Raw genomic sequence first — 21,564 nt, forward strand, 5'->3', positions numbered from 1 at the left:
TTGTTAGTTCAAGAGTATTGTTGTTGCTGTGGAATTTACTGTATTACTCGTACTAGAATAGAATATGGAGCTGAGGCTTTTTAAACTTCTTTTTGCACCTAAAAAGATTTTTTTTAAATGTATACATATTTTATAATGACAAAGTCTCTTACACATAACTATTATTCTTTCGTATCTTCATTTAAGTGTAATTTGACTTGTATTGCCACTTTTTTTTAAAATTGTTTGGATTTAATTATACTTTTAATGCAGGTATTTTTCACCATTCCTTTTTACATCCTCATTTTAATCTTATAAATTCTATAATTTAATATACTCCATAGCAGAATATTTCTGTAACAGTCTGTTGTTCTCGTCAGTTTGCAAGACGCGTGTGCAAATGTTCAGCAAGACAAATTGCGATTCGTGTCCGTCCGTGTGATTCGCATTTACGCACGATCGCATATACAAATTGCGTAAAGCAAGAATGGCCCTTAAAAGATTTATTGAATAGAAGTTATCTAAGCTTTTAGCTTACTTAAAATACAATACGCTATGCACAAGCCAATTTATTAATTATTATTTACTCTCGAAGAAGATATGTCACTCAAGAACGACGCCATAGGATGATTTGTTGTGTTTTTGGTTAGCATGTGCAAGTTTCGTTGTATTTTTTTTAAATATTTTTATAAAGCTGAAAATTTGTATTTATAAATATTAAGCGAATATCAAAAATGAGTTTGAATTACGTTCAAGTTGCAGAAGAAGAGGGAGAAGAACCCATTGAAGTACCTTGTGAAGAAGATGGGTCACTTCTGCTAACTACTTTGGCTGCGCAATTTCCTGGTACCTGTGGTTTAAAATATCGAAATCCTGCTACTGGAACAATGAGAGGTGTCCGAGTATCAGATGGAAAATTGGTCCCACCACCTGGAAGTGGTTGGGATGATTCTTTGTATATCTGTGTTTTCCCAAAAGGTAAATAAACAAAAGCTTTGTTTTTAGGGTTAATGAGTATTACCTTGGCAATTTTAAAATAGATGGATATTAGTGCATATGCTATTTGCATTATCAGAATCTCAATCTGAATTGAATTATTTTTTGTCATGATATTATATAAACTTCTATAAAATCGAAGATTGCATTGTTTGTTTTTCTTGTTTGATCTGTATGTAAGCATTACTAGTGGCGCCCCCTTGTACCCATTTAAATTTAATTTAATAACCATCCTTAGACATACCTTATAAATATGTTATTTTTAAATGAAATAACTAGTGGAATTGAATATTGTTATCTTAAATTTTATTCTATGAACTATGTAGGAACCACTTCTGCGATATTAATCATTATAAATTTCAAAACAAATATCTGTAGCAGGGAAGACACTAGGCTTTCAAAATCCCGGGTCCCTGGGACCCATGACTTTTAAAAAACTGGGTCCTTTTGAAAAAAAATGGGTCCTTTACATAAATTTTTAATCAAATATAATCTTTCTGAAAAATACTTAATAGATTATTAGTACATGAATTATAACAATTATAATGCTGTAATATGCTAATATTGAAATATAATAGAAAAATAAAATAAAACAAAATCTAAATTTATGTAAAATATTTTTATTAGTGTGCTTCCCTCTCTACTTATTTACACTGCTTCCCCCTCTACGTATTTTACAAGACTGAAATATCTTATGTGCTCTTATAATTACATCTTGGGAATTTGACATATCTGGCCCTTCAAGTGTAATCATCATTAATGTTTTCAGTTTTCCTTCAGATATCCTATTTCGAGCACATGTCTTTATTCTTTTCATGGCTGAAAAGCCTCNAGTATAAATGTAATCCTATGAACTATGCAGGAACTACTTCTGCAATATCAATCACTATAAATTTTAAAACAAATGTCTGTAGCAGCTAACAATAATTCAGGTCTATATATGAAATATGTCTTATTTCTTTTAGGAAACCTTATTTTGATGGGTAAACAGATAAAGAAGTTAATTCTATTTTTTATTCTCAGGCCTGTAATCATAGAAAATTTATAAACTGCATGTTAATTCTTAAAAATTGTATTTTAGATGTATGAGGTAGAGAAAATTTGACTTTTGATTAAGGATATTGTGTTTCTAGTTTTTTAAAATTTTTTATACTGTTATACTTATTTTTCAAATTATTAATCCTTTTATCTAAAAACTACAGTATCCTTTTATTTTAAACCTAGTTTTGAAAAACTACAGTAATTTCAATAGATCTATAGTAAACCAAAATCTATTGAGATTTCTAATTAAACAGAGACATTTACTGCACATTCAGTCTCAGAAATGAGTTAAAGACATAATTTTATGAATATTTTGGAATTACATTTATTTGTATACAAATCATGAACAGGGTAGTAAGGTTGACAAACTTTTAACAATGAATAAAAGCAGCCACATCAGGAACCTAACAATTATGTATTGATAATATTTTAATTAGGATAATGCAAACAGTGTTTAGAGTAAAATGTTAAATGCTATTTTTCTTTTAAATTTATCACATGTAAGAAGGAAAGTGTTAATAAAAAATTTTTGTGCAAATATTTGTATGTAGTAAGAGATCAGTATAAACAATGCTTTTATAAAGTTAGTCGATCTTGTTCAGTTGTGTGACTAAATGTATTACAAAAGAAGAAATGTATTTATTATAGCAAAACATTATTTCTGTAATATCAAAACCAAAATAATAATTGTGACAGTTTTAATTTCATTGATTTAGTTTGAAATATTTTTAAAGATAAGAACTTATTGAAATTATTAAGAAATTATAAAACTGGTATGGAAAAAAAAATTCTATCAGAAATAGTAATTTTTACTTAAATATGTATATAATTTTGATTCAAAACACATAATTTTGTTTAATGATATGTTTTAAACATATCTAATAAACATCAAATTCATTAGGATGTAAGGTCTATCCTCCTAAATTTTAAATGGTTTTAACTAGTTTGTTATGTTTAGGAACAGTTTTTAATACGAAGAAACCAATCTTTCTTGAAAATTTTAACTCATAAAAGATCAACAATTTTATTTTTTTACTAATATTCTTTATTGAATTAATTTAGTGACTGAAAATAAGAGAAAATCTTGTGATCAACTTGAGAATAGCTCTGCTAAAACAAAAAGAATGGAAACCAAACACAAATGTTCCGACTTAATAGTTCTAGGCTTGCCTTGGAAAACAACTGAGCAAGAACTTCGCCAGTATTTTGAATCGTTTGGAGAAGTTTTGATGGCACAAGTAAATATTGATATTAGTATTCTTTCTTTTCAAGTGCTTCTTGTCTTATTTTTATAAGTAAATCAACATTGAATTTCTTCAATAATTTAGCATTAAATCCTTAATGTTTTTGTTCATAATTCAGTTTCTTTACCATTCAATTTATATTAATCTGATGTATTTCTTTGTTGTAAATTAGTGTTATATTAAAAATTATTGTTATTAGTAACATATGTTCTTAAGATATTCATTAAATTTAGTTTTCTTTTCAATTAATTTAAAATTATTAATAGGGTATCCGCGCATCTGGAAAGACATGAATTTAGTTCGCAGAAAATTCTAATTATTAAATTGGAATTTACCCCTCCCACAATTTCTTGGTGTTCCGAATATCTGAATTTGTAACAAACTCCCCACTCAGTCATATTTTATTAAAATATAAAATGTTTTTATCATGTTCTTTAAAAATTGTGTTTGTTCAAAAAATGAAGAAAAAGAAGAAGAATGTCATTTCTAGAGCAAATTATCTTCTAAACTTCTGTGATTTCAGAATTTTTGTTATTTATTTTTTTATTTTTTCAATTTAAAATTCTAGCTGAAGTAAGGCAGTGATTGGCAAATTATTTTTCATTCGAAATGAGAACAGAAAAATCAGAGGTATTTCTCTCCTTTCCCTTGTACAAGAAAAGTATCTTAATATAATTCTGCGGTAAAAAGAAAAAAAATTTCTTTTGAGCTATTTTATTGCTTCAAATGTTTATTTCTCTGTTTTTTAAATTAAAAACGTATAAATATGAAGATGCAGAGTATAACAGCTTTGGTTACACCTATAATTTCAATTAATGTTATTATGATGGTTTTTATAATTTACTGTTGTGTTTTTGTCGGAGAAAATAGTAACTTTGTAAAGTCATGAAAAATTCTTGGAATTAGTCATGAATTTGAAAATCTAAAATGTAGCAGATACCCTGTATTAAATAGATAGTAAATTGAATTATTAAATTAGATAATTCGATTTCTACTTAGACCTCTCTCTATATATATATACACACACACATTGCTTTCATTATAAAAGAAAATATTTTTTTAAGGTGAAGAAAGATCCTAAGACTGGCTCATCCAAAGGTTTTGGTTTCATAAGGTTCAGCAATTATGAGGCTCAAGCTCGAGCTTTATCAAAAAGACATTTGATTGATGGTCGATGGTGTGATGTGAGAATTCCTAATTCAAAGGTGTGTGGAATATATAAAATTTGCTTTAAATTAACAAAAAATTATTTTTAGATAGTATGAAATAATGTTGCAATATGAATTTTTTTTTTTAAAAAAATTTGAGAAATAGTATTGGGAAACACTCTTTCAGTAATAACTTGATATTTTGTTTTGTTTCTGGAACATGAAGGAAAAGTCATTGATTTATACTGAAATTAAAAACAATGATTCCTTGAGATTGCCAAATGTCGCAGGAAGTATGTAGGAAAAAATATTTAAATACAACTATTGATGTTTATAGGAATCTATTTGATACTTTACAACAGTGCTGCGCCAATTGTGGAAGCCTGCTCCAAATTGAAAGAATTGGCTTAAATTGCGCTAATCTGCGCCAAAAAGGATATTTTCCCCTGGGTATCGCCAAGTCACAATTTTGCAGCAACCAAGCTACTGCCATGTGGTGGATTGCTCTGGATTCAGTGGGAAGGATTCTTGCACTCTCATATGCAACTCTGCTTCATTTTGCATATTCTCAGTTTCAGGCTTCATTTTCCACTCTCTGAAATGAAACCGAAACTTCTCTCGAATTTTCGGGAACCAACTAAACATTGCCAAATTTTAATTGCAAAAGAAAATTTTATTTCTCTTGTTAATTTCATCGTTATTGAAGTGCCTTCGTCAATGGCAAGCTAATGGCCTTCTTGCGCTTTTCTATTGATAGATTAGTACCATGATTTTTTAATTAACTTGAGGGACCATTCACTAAGTACATATTTTCATGTTGATCCTCAGAGCAGTGAAGAACCACAAAGCTTCATTTAGCTCAAAATTTCCATCTCCCTTTTATTTATTTAATTTAATAAAGATAAGAATTAATTGAGTTTCCTAAGCGTAAATTTTTAACTGAGGGACCATCCTCTAATTGCATATTGTTTTTAAACATTTATTTTAATTTATTACTTTGTTTTACTAATTTTTTTTANAAAGAAATGAAATATTAATGTATATTCTCAGTAGTTTTAATTTGCTAAACCAGGTAGTTTTTCAAGTAGTAATTGTCTCTTATGTGAACTGAGGAAAAATATAATTTCCAGCTTTATTTTTTCAATTGGTAATTTTTTTTCCACTAAATGTTAAGTATAAATGTAATCGTTTTTATAATAATAGATTAGTACACAATTGTATGTCAACACATTGTTTATTACCTTAAACTGTCTGGAATTTATTATTAAAAAGGGTTGCGCTTGCGTAAAATTTACTATCGTGGAAATTCAGCTTTTTTGCGTTTTGGCTAATCTCATCCCTGTCGTTTATATTTTATTAAAATATAAAATGTTTTTATCATGTTCTTTAAAAATTGTGTTTGTTTAAAAATAGAAAAAAAAAGGGGGGGAAAAGTGTCATTTCTAGAGCAAATTATCTTTTAAACTTCTGTGATTTCAGATTTTTATTTTTTCAATTTAAAATTCTAGCTGAAGCAAGTCAGTGATTGGTGAATTATTTTTATTCCGAAATGAGATCAGAAATATTTCTCTCCTTTCCCTTGAACAAGAAAAGTATCTTAAGAATGTAATTCTGCAGAAAAAAAATTACTTTTGAGCTATTTTATTGCTTCAAATGTTTATTTCTCTGTTTTTTAAATTAAATACCTATAAATATGAAGATGCAGAGTATAGCAGTTTTGGTTACACCTATAATTTCAATTAATGTTATGATGCTTTTTTAAATTTACTATTGTGTTTTTGTCGGAGAAAATAGTAACTTTGTAAAGTCATGAAAAATTCTTGGAGTAAGTCATGAATTTGAAAATCTAAAATGTAGCAGATACCCTGTATTAAATAGATAGTAAATTGAATTATTAAATTAGATAATTCGATTTCTACTTAGACCTCTCTCTATATATATATACACACACACATTGCTTTCATTATAAAAGAAAATATTTTTTTAAGGTGAAGAAAGATCCTAAGACTGGCTCATCCAAAGGTTTTGGTTTCATAAGGTTCAGCAATTATGAGGCTCAAGCTCGAGCTTTATCAAAAAGACATTTGATTGATGGTCGATGGTGTGATGTGAGAATTCCTAATTCAAAGGTGTGTGGAATATATAAAATTTGCTTTATATGAACGAAAAATTATTTTTAAATAGTATGAAATGTTGCAATATTTATTTTTTTAAATGAGAGAAATAGTGTTACAGTAATTAATTTTAATGTTATTGCATTATTTTAGCAGTAGTTCTGATATTCATTTTCAGCTCACTTCATCAGCCTTAGACTAAAGTTGGCTCATACAATAAATGAAATTAAACTCTGGAATTATGGTGTTTAATGTAACCAAGGAAAGAGCAAATTTTATTGTTATTAAATTTATTAATTACACAAATTTTGCATGAATAATTGTGGTATTATGTAATTGATATGTTAAAAGTAAGTAATGAGCGAACTAAGAATTGGGAAACACTCTTAAAGTAATAGCTTGATATTTTGTTTTGTTTCTGTTCTGGAGCATGAAGGAAAAGTCATTGATTTATACTGAAATTGAAAACAATGATTCTTTGAGATTGCCAAATGTCCATGAAGTATGTAGGAAAAAATATTTAAATACAACTATTGATGTTTATAGGAATCTATTTGATACTATCTAATTCCAAAATAATTGGGCTATTAATGTTTGTGTAATCCAAGGTTTTATTCTGCTTATTTTTTTTATCTTCTCTTTATATCTTATCTCCCCGCATAACATATCAAGGATGCTTGGAGAAAGTTTAAAATCAAAGAAATAGAAATGCTTTCTTTAATTCTTGTTCACTCTCTGTCTTTATTTATTTTTATCTAATCTTTCATTGTCTTGCCATTAGAAATATTTTTTTGAAAATTATAGGGATAATTTTAAGGACTTTTAATTTTTTGTGGCTTTCTCTTGTAGGATGGACAAGTTGCTGAGTTGAACAGAAAAGTATTTATTGGACGATGTACTGAAGACATTTCTGCTGATGACCTTGAAGAGTATTTCTCAAAATATGGAGAGGTAACAGACGTTTTTATCCCCAAACCGTTTAGAGCATTTGCATTTGTTACATTTTTACATCCTGAGGTGGCTCAAAGTTTGTGTGGAGAAGACCATATTGTAAAGGGTGCCAGTCTGCTTGTTAGCAGTGCTGTGCCCAAAAATGCTAATGCTAATTACCACAACAGGAAAGGTGACAGTCGTCCAATGACAACATTCCCTCACAATCCTGCTGCATTCGGCCCTGGTGGGCATCATGGTAGCAATGCAAATATTTGGAATCAATCACCATATAATGTGCCAATGAGAGGAGGGGATAATATCCCTAATTTAGCTCAGTTGAGCACAACCCTGGGTTTAGGCAATCCAAATCCTAATCAAGGTGGTGGCAAAACTATGAATACAACTCCACCTACTTTGAGTATGGGTGCCCTGAATTTGGGGGCTGCATTACCTTTGAGTTCTGCTGTTGTAGCAGCTGCTCTTGGTCAAGCTGGGTTGGGTATTCTTGGAAACATAGCAAGCCAGGGAAATACGGAGGAATGTAACAATCCAAATGTTAACACTTCTAATCCTGGACCCAATCCTAATATGGGAGGGAGTGGTTGTCCGGCATGGATGAACCAACCTTCTGGAAGTAATGAAGGGCCTGTGCCGTGGAGTTCTCGTGATCCCAAAGGCTATGGCATGCAGGTTTTAAACTAACTTAATTTTCTCCTTATATTTGTTATTTTTTGTAGAAATTTTAAAGAAATAATTCTCTTTTGAAGAACAACTTATAAGCAATATTATGAATTGTTACAAGTCCCAAACCTCAAAGCTTTAATGGTTCAGCACTGCTTTGTTATAATAATGGTTGTTCAATTTCAAATAACAAACAGAATTTTTTTTTTTTATAACACTAGTGTAAAAGTAGTGCAACTTTATTTCATCACCAAATATTTTTATTAAAATATGTTTTGTGTTTAAAAGTCTTTATCTTACACATAAAGCTTGCTATTATTTTATAGAGATATATAAATTGAGACTCGGTTGATATTTTGCATTTATTACATGCAAATGTGTTTTTTTTTTTTTTTCGACTTCAAATTTGTGTTTTTTGAAATAGAAAGTTCAATGCCCCCTTCATCTTTTTCATGATCATATATATATATTGTAACTCATGTTGAACAAGTTGTGATTTTTGTTTTGACTCAAAATTTTATTTTGTAAATGGTTTACGTGAACATGAGACTATTTAATGGTATGAAAAAGTGGTTTTGAGTGACGATGAATACAAACATCATGTTCATTTCTCAAAATTTATATATCTCACCTTTCATTGACGTGTTTATTGGATGTGTATCATCATTCCTGTGTGCGTGTTTAAATGAGATAGTGTGCTTCAATGGAAAAGTGCCTTTGAAAAAGGTTTTATGTAATTGGCTCAATGAGCTGGGTTTTTAAAAAGCATCAACAAGCAGAGGAAATTAATAAGGGTGATACATAGCAGTTAAAAAACTATGATAGGATCAGAGACTAAATTATTTTTACTGTGTTGTTGAATACTCAGTGTGATGTTTGTATGCTGCACAATCTACTGCTTTTGTAACATCTTCTTTAGAGTGATAACTTCAGTATTTGCTGTTTCACTAAGCTACTTTATCTTTCTAGACAGATTTGTAAATTTAGCTTTTCTTTTCCGAAGCATTTAAAAACTAAACAGTGTTTATCTTTCTACTAATGTTGCAGGTTGTAATTGCTACGGCAAAATAAAATTTTATTCAAAATCTTTTGTATTAAGTGACGAGCATGTCAAGTAAAAATTCCATGCTTGATTTTATTTAAATGCTGTGGGATTTCGTTAAATATAGCCATTGCTTTTCCAATGAGACATAGTATTTAAGTTTTTTCCTGGTAATTTTAACTATCATTAACCACTCACTCATTTTGGTTATAAAATAACAAACATGTAGTTTTTAAAATAAATTTTTTTCTCTCCCTTTCTAGCAAATTTCCTTAGCATTTTAAACATAAACCGTATAGTGAATGATAAGTTATGGCACTATTAACAAATATTATCAGTATCTTAACACAAAAGGCAATTCAGTGTCATTTCACTGATTATACTAGTCATTTATTATAATTAAGTCTTTATGCAACATATTTTTATTTTATATTTAATAGAAGTTGTTTCTTTAAATTTGTTACTTAAAATTTCATTTTAGTTATTAAATAATAGCTTAGTTGTAAGTCTCATAATTTAACTGATTTGCCTTTTTAAAAGATATTTATTGATACTGATATTTTATTAATACTTTTGTGAAAATATTTATTACATTATTGAATTATTTTAATAGTTTTATTATTAAAAGAAAAAAAACTGCTGTTAAGAGTTTTTTAAGTTAACAAAAAACTTAATAGGACTAAAACAGTTACTTAAAATTGTTTCCTTTGATCAAGAGTGTATAGTTTAAATTATTATCACCTTTAAAAATTTGTGTTCTCTGTACACGCATCTTGTGTTTAAACCTACTTAATCAATTTCAAAAAGGTATTGATTTGTTAAATAAATTTATTAAAAAATAGTAAGGACTAATTTTGCTGTTACAAATCTGTTAAATTTATTTTATAACGAAATCTGACTGCATTTGAAAACTAAGTTTTATAAAATTCTATACATTTTCTAGGGATATTACAAAACTGGGTATAGAATAATTATATTCTAGATTTATATGATGGGTATATATGCTTCTTGTGTCTTTTCTTTTTAAACGCTTCATTTTTCCTTTCACTATCTTGTAGCATTCGATTTAATGCTTCAAGCAGGAATAAACGAACTGTCACTGCATATAATTATAATTGACTACTACTTAAAGATGACAAAAATCATTCTAATGAAAAAAATGTTGAAAAATGGTATTAAAAGTTTCTCAATACCATTGTTAAATTTTTAGAGATACTTTATTTTTCGCTAGTAAAGTGTTCAATAAGCGTGACAGTTCTTTTATTTCTCTAATAAATGTCGAAACTCTTGTACTTCACTGTTATACTACTCTCTTTATATATACATGTTATATCTATTATATCTTAAAGTGTTTAAACATGAGTGTGAGTATTGAATTCTCTTGTATGCAAGTATTGTTGTTTGATAATACTAATTTGATGAATAGATGGCATTATCTATGCCAGTAAAGTATGTACTGGATATGATTGGTAAATGTTTATTTGCTGTGCGTTGTCTTGAGTCAATGGTTTGTAAATTACGCAAGATTGTCTGTTTCAATAAAATTTCTTTGCTGAACGATGTGTGTTTGATTTGATTGCTGATGAAGAACAAATGATGGTTACATGATAATGCTTTGCATGAATGTATAAAAATCTCTTTATTTTTGTGCAATTGCCAGCTGGCTTTAGCTTGTTAAAGTGTGGATGATATGATTTTACTCTTAACAGTCAAGTTTTCTTTAACAGTATATTTGTACTTTTTTTATTCTCTCTTCAAAAATCTTTTGGAGCTTTTTGTACATTCATGTAAAGACAAAAACAAAAGAAGGAAGTGTACACTAAAAAATGGGTATTTCAATCAGATTGAAAGTATTATAAATTTCAGAGTTAATCTTAATTGGGCTTTATTCTGTGTTTTGCTTATTGTTAAACAAAAAATTTAAAGTCTTGGTATTTTTTTATAGCTAAAATTAGGTAGTTATCATTATAATAAGGAAAATTAAAACCAAACAGCGCAACTTCCCAATTTAATTTAGGATAGAAAATAAAATACATGATATACTGCAGTGTGTAAAATTTACTGTTAAAAAAAACTAAGCTTGATTTTGACTCTTGTTTTGCATATGTAAGGCATGGAAGTTTTTTACAGTTGTAAAACCCTCATTTAGTTTTTTCCCTCCAGGATTATTAAGATGTTAATCAAGAGTAGCAAACTGGAAATTGTTTGAGAAGCAAATATGTGTATTTGTTATTAAAAAGTTTAGTTGTTAAATGGTAAGCTAATCAGTAGAAACAGGAAATTAATTAACAATGCAGTTTTTGAGCAATCTTGAAGTTAAATTGTATCTAAAATCATAAGGTTATGAAAAAGTTATTATCTAATAATAGTAAAAATAAATATAAATTGTCCTTTTATAATAAAAATGTAGCAATTATACCAGTACAAAGATTAATATTTGTTTGAAAATTAAGGTATTTTTTATGCTGTTTGGTAAATGAAGATTAAGCTATACTTCTATTTCACAATTATACCCAAATAAATGTAACCTTCGGAATAAATATCATTTGAATTACATAGAAAGAGATCAACTGTACCTTAGAAATACATATCGAGCAGTGCATGAACAAGCACACTTCTAAACTTATTAATTTTTGATAGTTTGACTTTCCAAGTTAACATAATTAAAGATTGAATAGATATATAGATACACATATTTTATTCCACAAAACGAAATTATATATTTTTTTCTCAATTTAATATTGGTGAGTATGCCATAAAATAGCCTCTGTTTGCTACTTATGACTTGTGTTGGCCACCCTTTTTTTAAAAAATGAAAGTACAATTTCTTTAGGGTTTAAGAAAATGAACCTAAATTACAAAGTTATGTTAAGGCGAATTTATATTAATTATTTAGTCTTGAATTGAAAATAGGAAAATGCAGTGAAACATTTGTGAAGTTTTTACATATTTCATAGAAATTGATAATTTAATGTGTGTTGTAAAATATTATAAGTGATATTTAGTTTTCAAAGGAAACTGTAATTGCTGGGAAGGATATATTACTTAAAGAATTTGCAAATACTTCTTGTGGAATTCAAATAATTTTGTCCTGGCTGAGCCGTCAGAAAGGTAATATGGTTGAAGCTGTAATTTCACACACTTGACTGGCGATCTTTCTGTATGTGAAATGAGAGGTCGAACATTTTAAGCAACTTAGGGGAAAGCTGCAGTGTCTTTGTACATGTCCGAAATTGTGACATTTAAAACACTTAAGCTGGCACCTACCACCACAAAGCCTTTCAACTTGGATGGGATAACCAGCAAGTTCAGATTGTCCATAAATCTCTATATGCTGTTCATTGAAATTGAATAATGCTATGAAGAGTGGCAGGGGCTTTTATTCATGGTAGTCACTATGGTGTAATCTTTCCCTGTCGGTCGATTCACTGTGTACAAAATGGTGACTGGTGCATGCAAAGTCTGTCAGAGTCGCCCAAGTTCCCATAACCGATCAATACCTCTGGAAGTTCTGAATCGGAGGTTGATCGTGCTCTGGTTTCGGTTAAAATTACAATCTGCAGATGGATGGATGGTTTGTGGTAAAAGTCAAATTCTTGGCTATAGATGGCGCAACTGGAAAACAAGAAGTGCACCCCCTTGCCTTAAATTAGGCTTACCAGTATTGACAAGTGGCATAAGACAACAACATCTGTGTTACTCTGAAGAGATGGAAATTCACATTAGTCAGGTCACTCTCCAGTTTATTGGTGGGATAATCTATGGGCAACCCTCAGAAAAGTCTTCGTGAAGACAAATTAGTTGATGGGAAGATCCATGGGCTTAAACGCTTCTGAGCTAATCGTTCCCATGGCTGTAGTTGGAAGGGAGAACTGCGTCAGGATTGTCCACCACTGGTGACTTTTTCTGAGATTTTTTCAAGCTTCTCTTTGAAGTGCAAACTCTCTTTTCATTTTCAATCTTGTAGGCTCGTCAGTGACTATTATGAATTTTTTCCTGGGGCACGTTTCTTTTGTTTTCCTTCTTTAGAGTTGTAAGAAAATAATAAGGGTAACTCTATAGAATTCAAGAGGCCATATTTCTTCCTTAGATCTTGACTTGGTTCAAAAGTTCTTGAAAGCTCAAATGTGATTTGGAAAAAAAGAGAGAAAAAAACAGTAACAGTTTTAAAATCCATTTCAGGAATGTCAGAGTCATTATCTGATTGAATATGCACATTAGAAACATCTCTTTTAAGATTGCTGTATTAGTTAGACTTTGAGCAGCGTAACTATCTTGCTGCGTCGTTAGGCTAAATAGCAGAGCAAATTAGACTTTTTTTCAATGAATGTAACTTTAGTTCGTTTTAGAATATTTTCACATAACAAGCACCTGCAAACAATTTATTGGAGGGTGCTCCTAATGCCACATGTATTGAGTCTTGGTGAAGCCTTAAAGGTTAAATTAGCAGAATCTGTTGAACTTGTTTGTTTTCCTTAAACTAGATAATGAAGGCTAGAATAGACACTGTTAAGAAAACACACCCTTCATATGTTGTTCGTTAGATGGGATAGAATGTTACGCAATCAAGAGTTACTTAGATTTTAATACACAAATTATTTACTCCAGTATGTATGTGTATGAAACTCTGATATGTTTCGTTCACAATCTTAGTATTTTTCCTATATTTTAATTAGAATTTGAAATATCCGATTTTTCAGTAGTTTGAACTATCGTTATTTCAAATTTCTGCAAATTTTATTGTAAAACATAAAGAGAGGGCCCACAAACTTTTTCTGAACTGTCCAATAAAAAGTCTTGTTTTAATTGGAGTAACTGGAATCCTTTGTAAAACTCTATATAAAGCAAATTCAGGATCAATCTACCTTTTCCTCACTTCTCGAAAGAACTATATTTTTATCTAAAAGAAACGGCTTGCTCATATTATCACTAAATTTGAATCTGGATTCAAAAATTGTTACAGTTTAATTTCCTGTAATAAAAAGGCAGCTATGTGATTTATAAGTTTTCCTATATTAATGCCATAATCGTGTTTATATCTTATTTATAGAATCAATAAGATTAACTAGTTATTTTTATTTATTTTCTGTTTAAGTTAACAACCCCGTGGCAGATAGTTACAGAGTTCTTGCAAAAAACATTTTCTTATGAGAAGTTTTTTAAAAAAAAATTCTTTTCTTTTCTACAGAAATTTATTTGTAATATTTGAATCATGCATTTAGATAATCACTTTTTAACGCACTCAATTTACACCAATAAGTGTTGTAGATAATCGTCGATTAATGTAATGTTTCGATTGTATTTTCGGCAAATATTGATATTAATTTTCACAAGGATTTTAAATATCCCTATACATTTCGAACAATATGGAAATTTCGAATCGTGCATTTGAGTGTTTACTTTAAGGCAATAATTCTATAGAATTTTTTGTAGTTATTGCTATTGATTACTCCATAGATTTTAAATCTGATATTTTTTATACGATATTTATTACAACAACCTAATCTCGAAGCGAAACACGCATTTGAGGAGTTTGATTTTTTTATTATTGCAATGATTATTTACAAAATGCGGAAAAGAAAATTATTCGTGTGTTCCCGGTCTCCAACAAAATGCGAGAATATCAGCCATAATATTAAAATAAAAATTTTTTACATGTTCAATTAAAAAAAAGTTTTAATATATTTTTTTTTTGTAAACACAGCACTTTTATTATTTTAAATTAGTAATATATATGTTTGTTATTATTAAAAGTATCTTGCAGAAAGATATTAGTGCTAGAGAGGTTTAGCACAGATAACTTGAAAAAATTGCGCCACAAGGGTTAACAGGCTTGTAATGCTCGATTTATTTATTTATACAAATTCTCAGAATATGAGTTAAGTTTTCAGAATACATGAAATTCTAAGCAAATCTGAACTGAGTGATGTCTATAAATTATTCTTAATGATCTTGAGGATTTTCTTGTTAATACTTGCTCATAATATTTAAAAAGGAAAAAAAAACACTTAAGTAAGAGATGTAGTTCGTTATTTTTCTCTCCCAAAAAGAGAAATCTAAAAAAAGAAAATCTAGAAAATTGTATCTTAATTCAAACATGGCTATGTTGATTTTAAAACTTATTTATATTAAAACTTTAATGGAATACAGGTATTTTTTATGAGATAATCACCAAACAAATTATAGCTGTCACCCAAAACAGCTATATTTTGATTCTGAGTTGTGTTCACAATTGTAAATTTCGTTCAGAAATGTTTTGGTTTAGTTCATGAAAAAAAAAGATTTTTTTAACTAATAAGTTCACTCAAATAACACTCAGTATTTTTATCACTAACAAGAGTACTATGTATTCTTTAAAAAATAAGTATTTTTTAAACAATTATTGCACCTATTGGATATTTTTTTTTTTAAATCTGACAGCAATGCTTGAAATTAAGGGTGATTTGTTGGTTCAAGATCACTAAAATTTGACTCGAGATCTTCATGTGAGGGGGTGGCGGACTCTCTTGAACCAACACTAATTTCCTATGGCTGGTTTGGTAGGGTCTTTTTTCTTTTCAGCTTCATGTTTTTGTAATATATCATATTTCATCATAATTGTGAGCATTATACATTCTGTGGTATTACAGTTCTTAATTTAAATTAACTTTAAAAAAATCTAATAAGAGACTGGTCTGTGAAAGTAGGTACGGACTAGTGTCTATTAGTCCTTAGGACCTTTGCTGGTTCCTCGGACAAGTAACTAAGTTTTCTCAATTTTTACCTTTGAACCATCACCAATTTCATAAATAGGCATAAAATGTTCTTTTTTTTATCTGAATGATTGGAAAATTAGTTATTTAAAAGAAAATTCCTTATATCCTAGTAATTTTTAGACTACATAAACAATCTGCGTACATTTTTATATTTTATTATCTATTGTTATATTAACTGATAACATCTCACCTCTTAAGTGTAAGTTATCGATACAGTAGTGCCATTATTCCGATTTTTCACCTGACGTCCATCATGTGGCTTATTTAACAATGCTAATTCAGTGAAACCTTGATTGATTATTTCTCATAGGACCATTCATTGTGAATCATAGGAAAACCATGAACGCAGGTCAACGAAAAATATCAAGTAATGACTTGAAAATGTATAAAAAAAATATGTACTAAACCTGAAAATGAATAAATTTACAATAAGTTTAAAAAAATTTGAATTTGAAAAAGTAAGTTCTTACTGCAAAAATTATGTATGATTGTAAAGATAGATGAAATAATGTATTTATTTATTGAAAATATTTCAGTTTTAAGCCCTTTTTCCTTTCCCCTCTCTGAAAACAATACATTTTCTAAGTTTGCAAGAGATTGCTGTTCATTTTCTGTATGTTAGTGTAATTGCAAAAAGTTTTTTCAAAGGCTACCAGACCTTTTGCAAGGATAGGCATTTGTTGTGGTTCATCATCTTCATTGGTATCACATTGCACCTTTTTAGCTTCTGCAATCATTTGTGGACATTACAGCACCAGTTTTGACGCATTCATCAACTAATGCATAAACATGAAACATATACTTTGCGGCAGTTAACCTGAATTGCAACAAATCCTTATTTTTACCTTTAACATCAGCATCAGTCAGTTTTTCTTCTGGTCAGTTTTCTTCCTAAAGAATGTAACTTCAATTTATTTAAAATGTTGGTAGAATTTCTGAAGTCCAGAATCTGCTGTTTTGAAAAACAGTTATTTTAAAATTATAAGAATAACATTTGTGAATGGACTATTAAAACAAAACGATACATACTAAAAAACGAAAGTTGCATCAAAGTTGTATTGTAAAAATTTATATGTTAAACTTGGGGGCTATCCACAAATTATTCCAGAGTAGTTGAAGTGTTTATTCTAACCAATTTGTTGTACAATTTCAAAATTTCTTAGTGCTGATGCCTCGATTTATTAGGGGGGGGGGATTTCCTTCTGTTGATTTAAAATTCTTGCGTATTTTGTTTTTGAAAACCAAGAAATATTTTAAGACACTATCAGTCTGTGTTTGTGGCTTTACCCTAAGTATTTCTTGACATCAGGCCATTATGCTTTGATATTGTTATCATGTATTACGATTTCCCGGTTTTTTTTTAAGACAAAATCATTCAATTATGAAGCGAAAATAATTTAGATGTCCTCTCGATTATTGCAATTTTCAATGGCTCTTGATTAATTTTAAAATCAATTATCCTTGGAAAGGGTCATATGTTTTCCTTGAGTGTTTTAAGATTATTAATATAAGGATGCAGAATATGATCCAATCACAGATGATGAGTTTCTGGGCAAATTCAGGCAACCTTGAGAAAATTTTTGGTCTAATTTAAAAGAAGTTGATACAAAATTTTTCTCTATACAAAAATGCACAAGGAGAAAGGAAGCTTGTCATTTGTGGATGCTAAACATTTATTTTAAGCAAATTGAGATTGTTTCTGTATTTTCTTCATTAACTAACTTGTCTATAGAAAGAACTCCTCTCGCCACAAAGTCTAAGGCTGTTTGCTGCTATGGGAACATGAAATAGCACATTTCAAAGTGGGAAGCTTCTCTCTTTCTCTCTTCTGATTCTCTTTCAATCATTGACCCTAGCTAAAACCTATTTTCAATATTGACCCAACATTTCTACTTGAAATAGTTAAACCTCATAACCATAGTCACCGCCACTGTTCTAGATGAATGAGGAATTCTTTCCATAGACAGACTAAAACTTCCTGAATATTGTTAAATTAAAAATGTAGTATTTAGACAAATAAGACATAGATTATCATAATTAAATATTAAAATATACATTTTTAAAGTTCATTTTAATATATCTTTTATTTACTTGTGGCATACATTGTTAACTTACTGTTTAGAAAGAAAAAGAATGTTTTATGTTATGTTAATTATTACGCAAATAATGTTATGCCAATTTGTTTATTAATTAGTTTGAATTCTCTAAACTGATGAAGGGAATGTTTTTAGTTTTATAAATTACTATTATTTCAATATATTTTGAATCCTATTCTTTTTAATAGTTGTTTTAGTTTATTCAACAATTTTATAAAATCAAATGATTTTTTTTTCTTTGTTAAAAAAGTTTTTCGAACAATTTTAACAATATACAAACAATACTTTTTAATAAAGATTTTGAAAAAGTTATTGTAATTATATGTATATAAAAAAAAGGAAAGGAAAAAATGCTGATTTGGGGGAAATTCCTGGAAAAAAAAATTTGTTCTGGGTAAATAAACTACAGGATCCCTTTTGATTTCCACCTTCTATTCATGAAAGTATTATTGAAATTAATCTTCATTAATTATTTAAATTCAACCTTTAATAAACAGGAATTTTAGTTTTTATTTCTTATATTTAGTATGTTATTTTTCTCGTTGAAATGGTTTAAATGTATAGTGGTAATAAAGAGAAGAAGAAAAATATGCTATAAGAACAAAAAATTATTCTATTCAAAAAATTTTATAATTATTCTATCAATTGATTTCATAAAAATTATTCCAATAGCGAATAAAATATTGGTAAATATTCACTCGAATGTTATTCTAATAGTGGAATGAACTTGAATGATTAATATCCACTGTCACAGTCTGTATCGACTGAATAAGACGCCTTATGAGGAAGACATTTTTCCGTGTGTTGCCCTAATGTGCTTTACGGGGAATTTCTTTGCGAATAATTTTGGTCCCTGCATAAAATGCATTGTAATAGGAAATTGAAATCACTCAATTGGTGAAAAATTCTTTACTTATAATAATTCTTTTTAAAAATTTATGTAAAGAAATATCAGGTGATTTAAATCATGCTGATTTTAATATCAAATATTAAACAAATGTAGCACAATACATGAAATATGCTTTAATATTTTTAATTCTTTTTTGTTGTATACAATTTATTTTTATTCTTTAATCCTCATTGCATGTATTTTTTTTTTATCTAATTTTTTTTTATCAAGTCAGTACTATTATTACCATATTACTCAGTTAATGTGTTAAACTACCTTGTAACAATTTTTTCCGCTTGTTTTTCATAAGGCATTCGGTTTTCATAGCTTTAAGAAATTGTTCACTAAGTTATTTCTCACTTTTGATTAATTGAAAAAAACTAAGTTTATTGAAGTTTAAGAAATACCATTTTGACAACATTGCAGCTTTATGTCTAAAGCTGTTCACTAACATCATATTTGGTTTTTCTAAAAACCAAAAAAAAAAAAAAAAAAAATTTAACCATAGTCGTAAGACAATTTTTGTTTGCAATCTTTAACAATTATTCTGTGAAAAATTACTAGAAACCTGTACAAAAATTTATCATACCATTACCAGTTTAATCATTTTCATCGTTATTACGTATAAATAATTTGCAGTGCAAGGAAAAATCAAAAGCTTGGCATTTAGTTTTTAAAAAGTTCAAAATTGATTGCAAGAGAATGTTACAATCGATAAAAACAACTAATAGGTTTGTGCTGAAAACAACTAATAGGAATGTGCTAATAGGTTTGTGCTGATAGAGAATTGTGCTGAATTCTAATTGGAACTCTAAAGAAGAAATCACTCTCAATTTGTTTATCCAATAAGAATTATGAAAGCACATTACAATAAGTACACATATGAGCTGCGATGGCTCAGGGGATAGAGCCGAGTTCGAATCCCAGTCTAAATGAATTCGGCATCCGGCTTGCGCCGACCACAGTGCTGCCGTGAAATATCCTCAGTGGTAGATGGATCATAGGTTTAGAGTCCCCTTACTGTCAGGCTAACCGTGGGAGGTTCTCGCTGTCTTCCTGTCCATGTAACGCAAATGCTCTATCAAAAAGTCCTCCACGAAGGTAAATTTCTCCCAATACTCGACCCAGGAGTTCCCTTGTTTTATGGATTGAGTTCAAAGTTACCAAGCTGTGGAGTTGAACATTAGTAGTCATAAACCCATAAAATTGGGTCGGTTGTTCAACGACGGTTATAAAATGAAATAAGTGCACATATAGGGCAAAATAAGAACAGTCACCTCTATCCATAGGGTGAGTAATAATAAAAAGTAATTTAAATTTTAATTGTAAATCGCCAATTTTTTAAAGATAATGTAGTTCATATGCTAAAACATTTCCTTCTTACTCCTCGTATTACTTATTAAATCGGAGTGTTGTAATCATCCTCGGAATGTTAAAGCTATTTTAGTTGATTCGAAATTTCAGGTGGTCCAAGTTTCGTTAGTAATAGTTTTATTCGAGTTAAAGTTAATTTCCTATTTTTTTCCTGCAGAATATTATGATCCGCATTCGTGCGGTTTAAAAAACCATGCATCATGGTTTGTATTCATGTGATTTAAAAATTACAAATCCGTATTTGTGCAATTTAAAAAATCACAGAAAGTGATCTGAATTTGTACAATTTAAACATCAATATCGATGTTTTTAATCACAATATATAAAAATCATACAACGTGATTTATATTCGCCTGATTTAAGTGTTAAACATTGTGATTTGTATTTGCTGGAATTAAAAAATCATTATTCAAATACATTGTATTTCGTATTCATGTGATTTAAAAATTACGCATCCGGATTTATTACATACAATTTATTATTTTTAGTATGTGAATGTGAAATATTTAAAACAATAAGATTTTTGCATGTTTTTTTATGCATGTATTAAATGTAATAAATCCATGTTCTACTTTGTATGTTTGTTACTGTTAATTGCTGGATATTTTTTTTTCCAGTTTGTTTAGTAGTTCAGTTCTCTTATACTGCTTTTGTTTACATTGGCTTATTAAAAAAGTGCAAAGTATTGCTCAGATAACACAATATTGTTTTTAAGAAAGAAAGTTGCACTCGTTTAGTAGAAAGTTAGGTTTTCTATTGACTAATAATGACTTGTGTAAGTCATGACTTTAAAAATTCTGGATTTAGCAGATACACTGTATAGACAACGTAAACTGAAGTGTCGCATCACTGAGAAAGTACTGTCTGATGTCACACTTGCTAAGAAAGGTCCTGACTGACAAACATTTTAAATCGAAATGTTCTGTTCCAGAAAGGATTAAAGTTGAAACTTTTGAATTAAACAGTTGTTGATGAGATTCGAAGTTTTACACAGATATTTTTTATAAAATATTTCGTTAAAATGTTGATGAACCTACATAAACATAATACTTGTAAGACTGAGTTAGAGGGAGCAAGATAAAATGGTACTTACCTGTTTCGTCGGCACTAGTAAATTCAGCTGTTTTATTTACTTATTCAAATTAAAAAATTTAGGTAAGAAACTTATAAAGTAAACTTATTGTTTTCGTTATTTTCTGTCAGGAAAGATATTTGTGTTAGGCTTTGGTAAAACTGTTTTGTGCTTACAAAGTGTTGTTTTTACCATCAGTA

The 21,564-nt window shown here is 29.0% G+C and overlaps 1 protein-coding gene across 2 annotated transcripts; it reads left to right on the forward strand.

Moving 5' to 3' along the window:
* The first annotated feature begins 403 nt into the window (after positions 1–403).
* LOC107445603 (TAR DNA-binding protein 43) lies at positions 404–10,735 on the forward strand. Of its 2 annotated transcripts, XM_043053461.2 has the most exons (4): positions 404–957; positions 3,079–3,254; positions 4,325–4,465; positions 7,372–10,735. In XM_043053461.2, the coding sequence occupies exons 1-4, from the start codon at positions 714–716 to the stop codon at positions 8,155–8,157; spliced, it is 1,347 nt and encodes a 448-aa protein (XP_042909395.1). In that variant the 5' UTR covers positions 404–713; the 3' UTR covers positions 8,158–10,735. The 2 variants fall into 2 exon arrangements, with proteins under 2 accessions (XP_042909395.1, XP_042909396.1); XM_043053462.2 differs by lacking the exon at positions 4,325–4,465.
* The last annotated feature ends 10,829 nt before the right edge of the window (positions 10,736–21,564 follow it).

This window comes from Parasteatoda tepidariorum, chromosome 9 (genome assembly GCF_043381705.1).
Source record: "Parasteatoda tepidariorum isolate YZ-2023 chromosome 9, CAS_Ptep_4.0, whole genome shotgun sequence".
Taxonomy (NCBI): domain Eukaryota; kingdom Metazoa; phylum Arthropoda; class Arachnida; order Araneae; family Theridiidae; genus Parasteatoda; species Parasteatoda tepidariorum.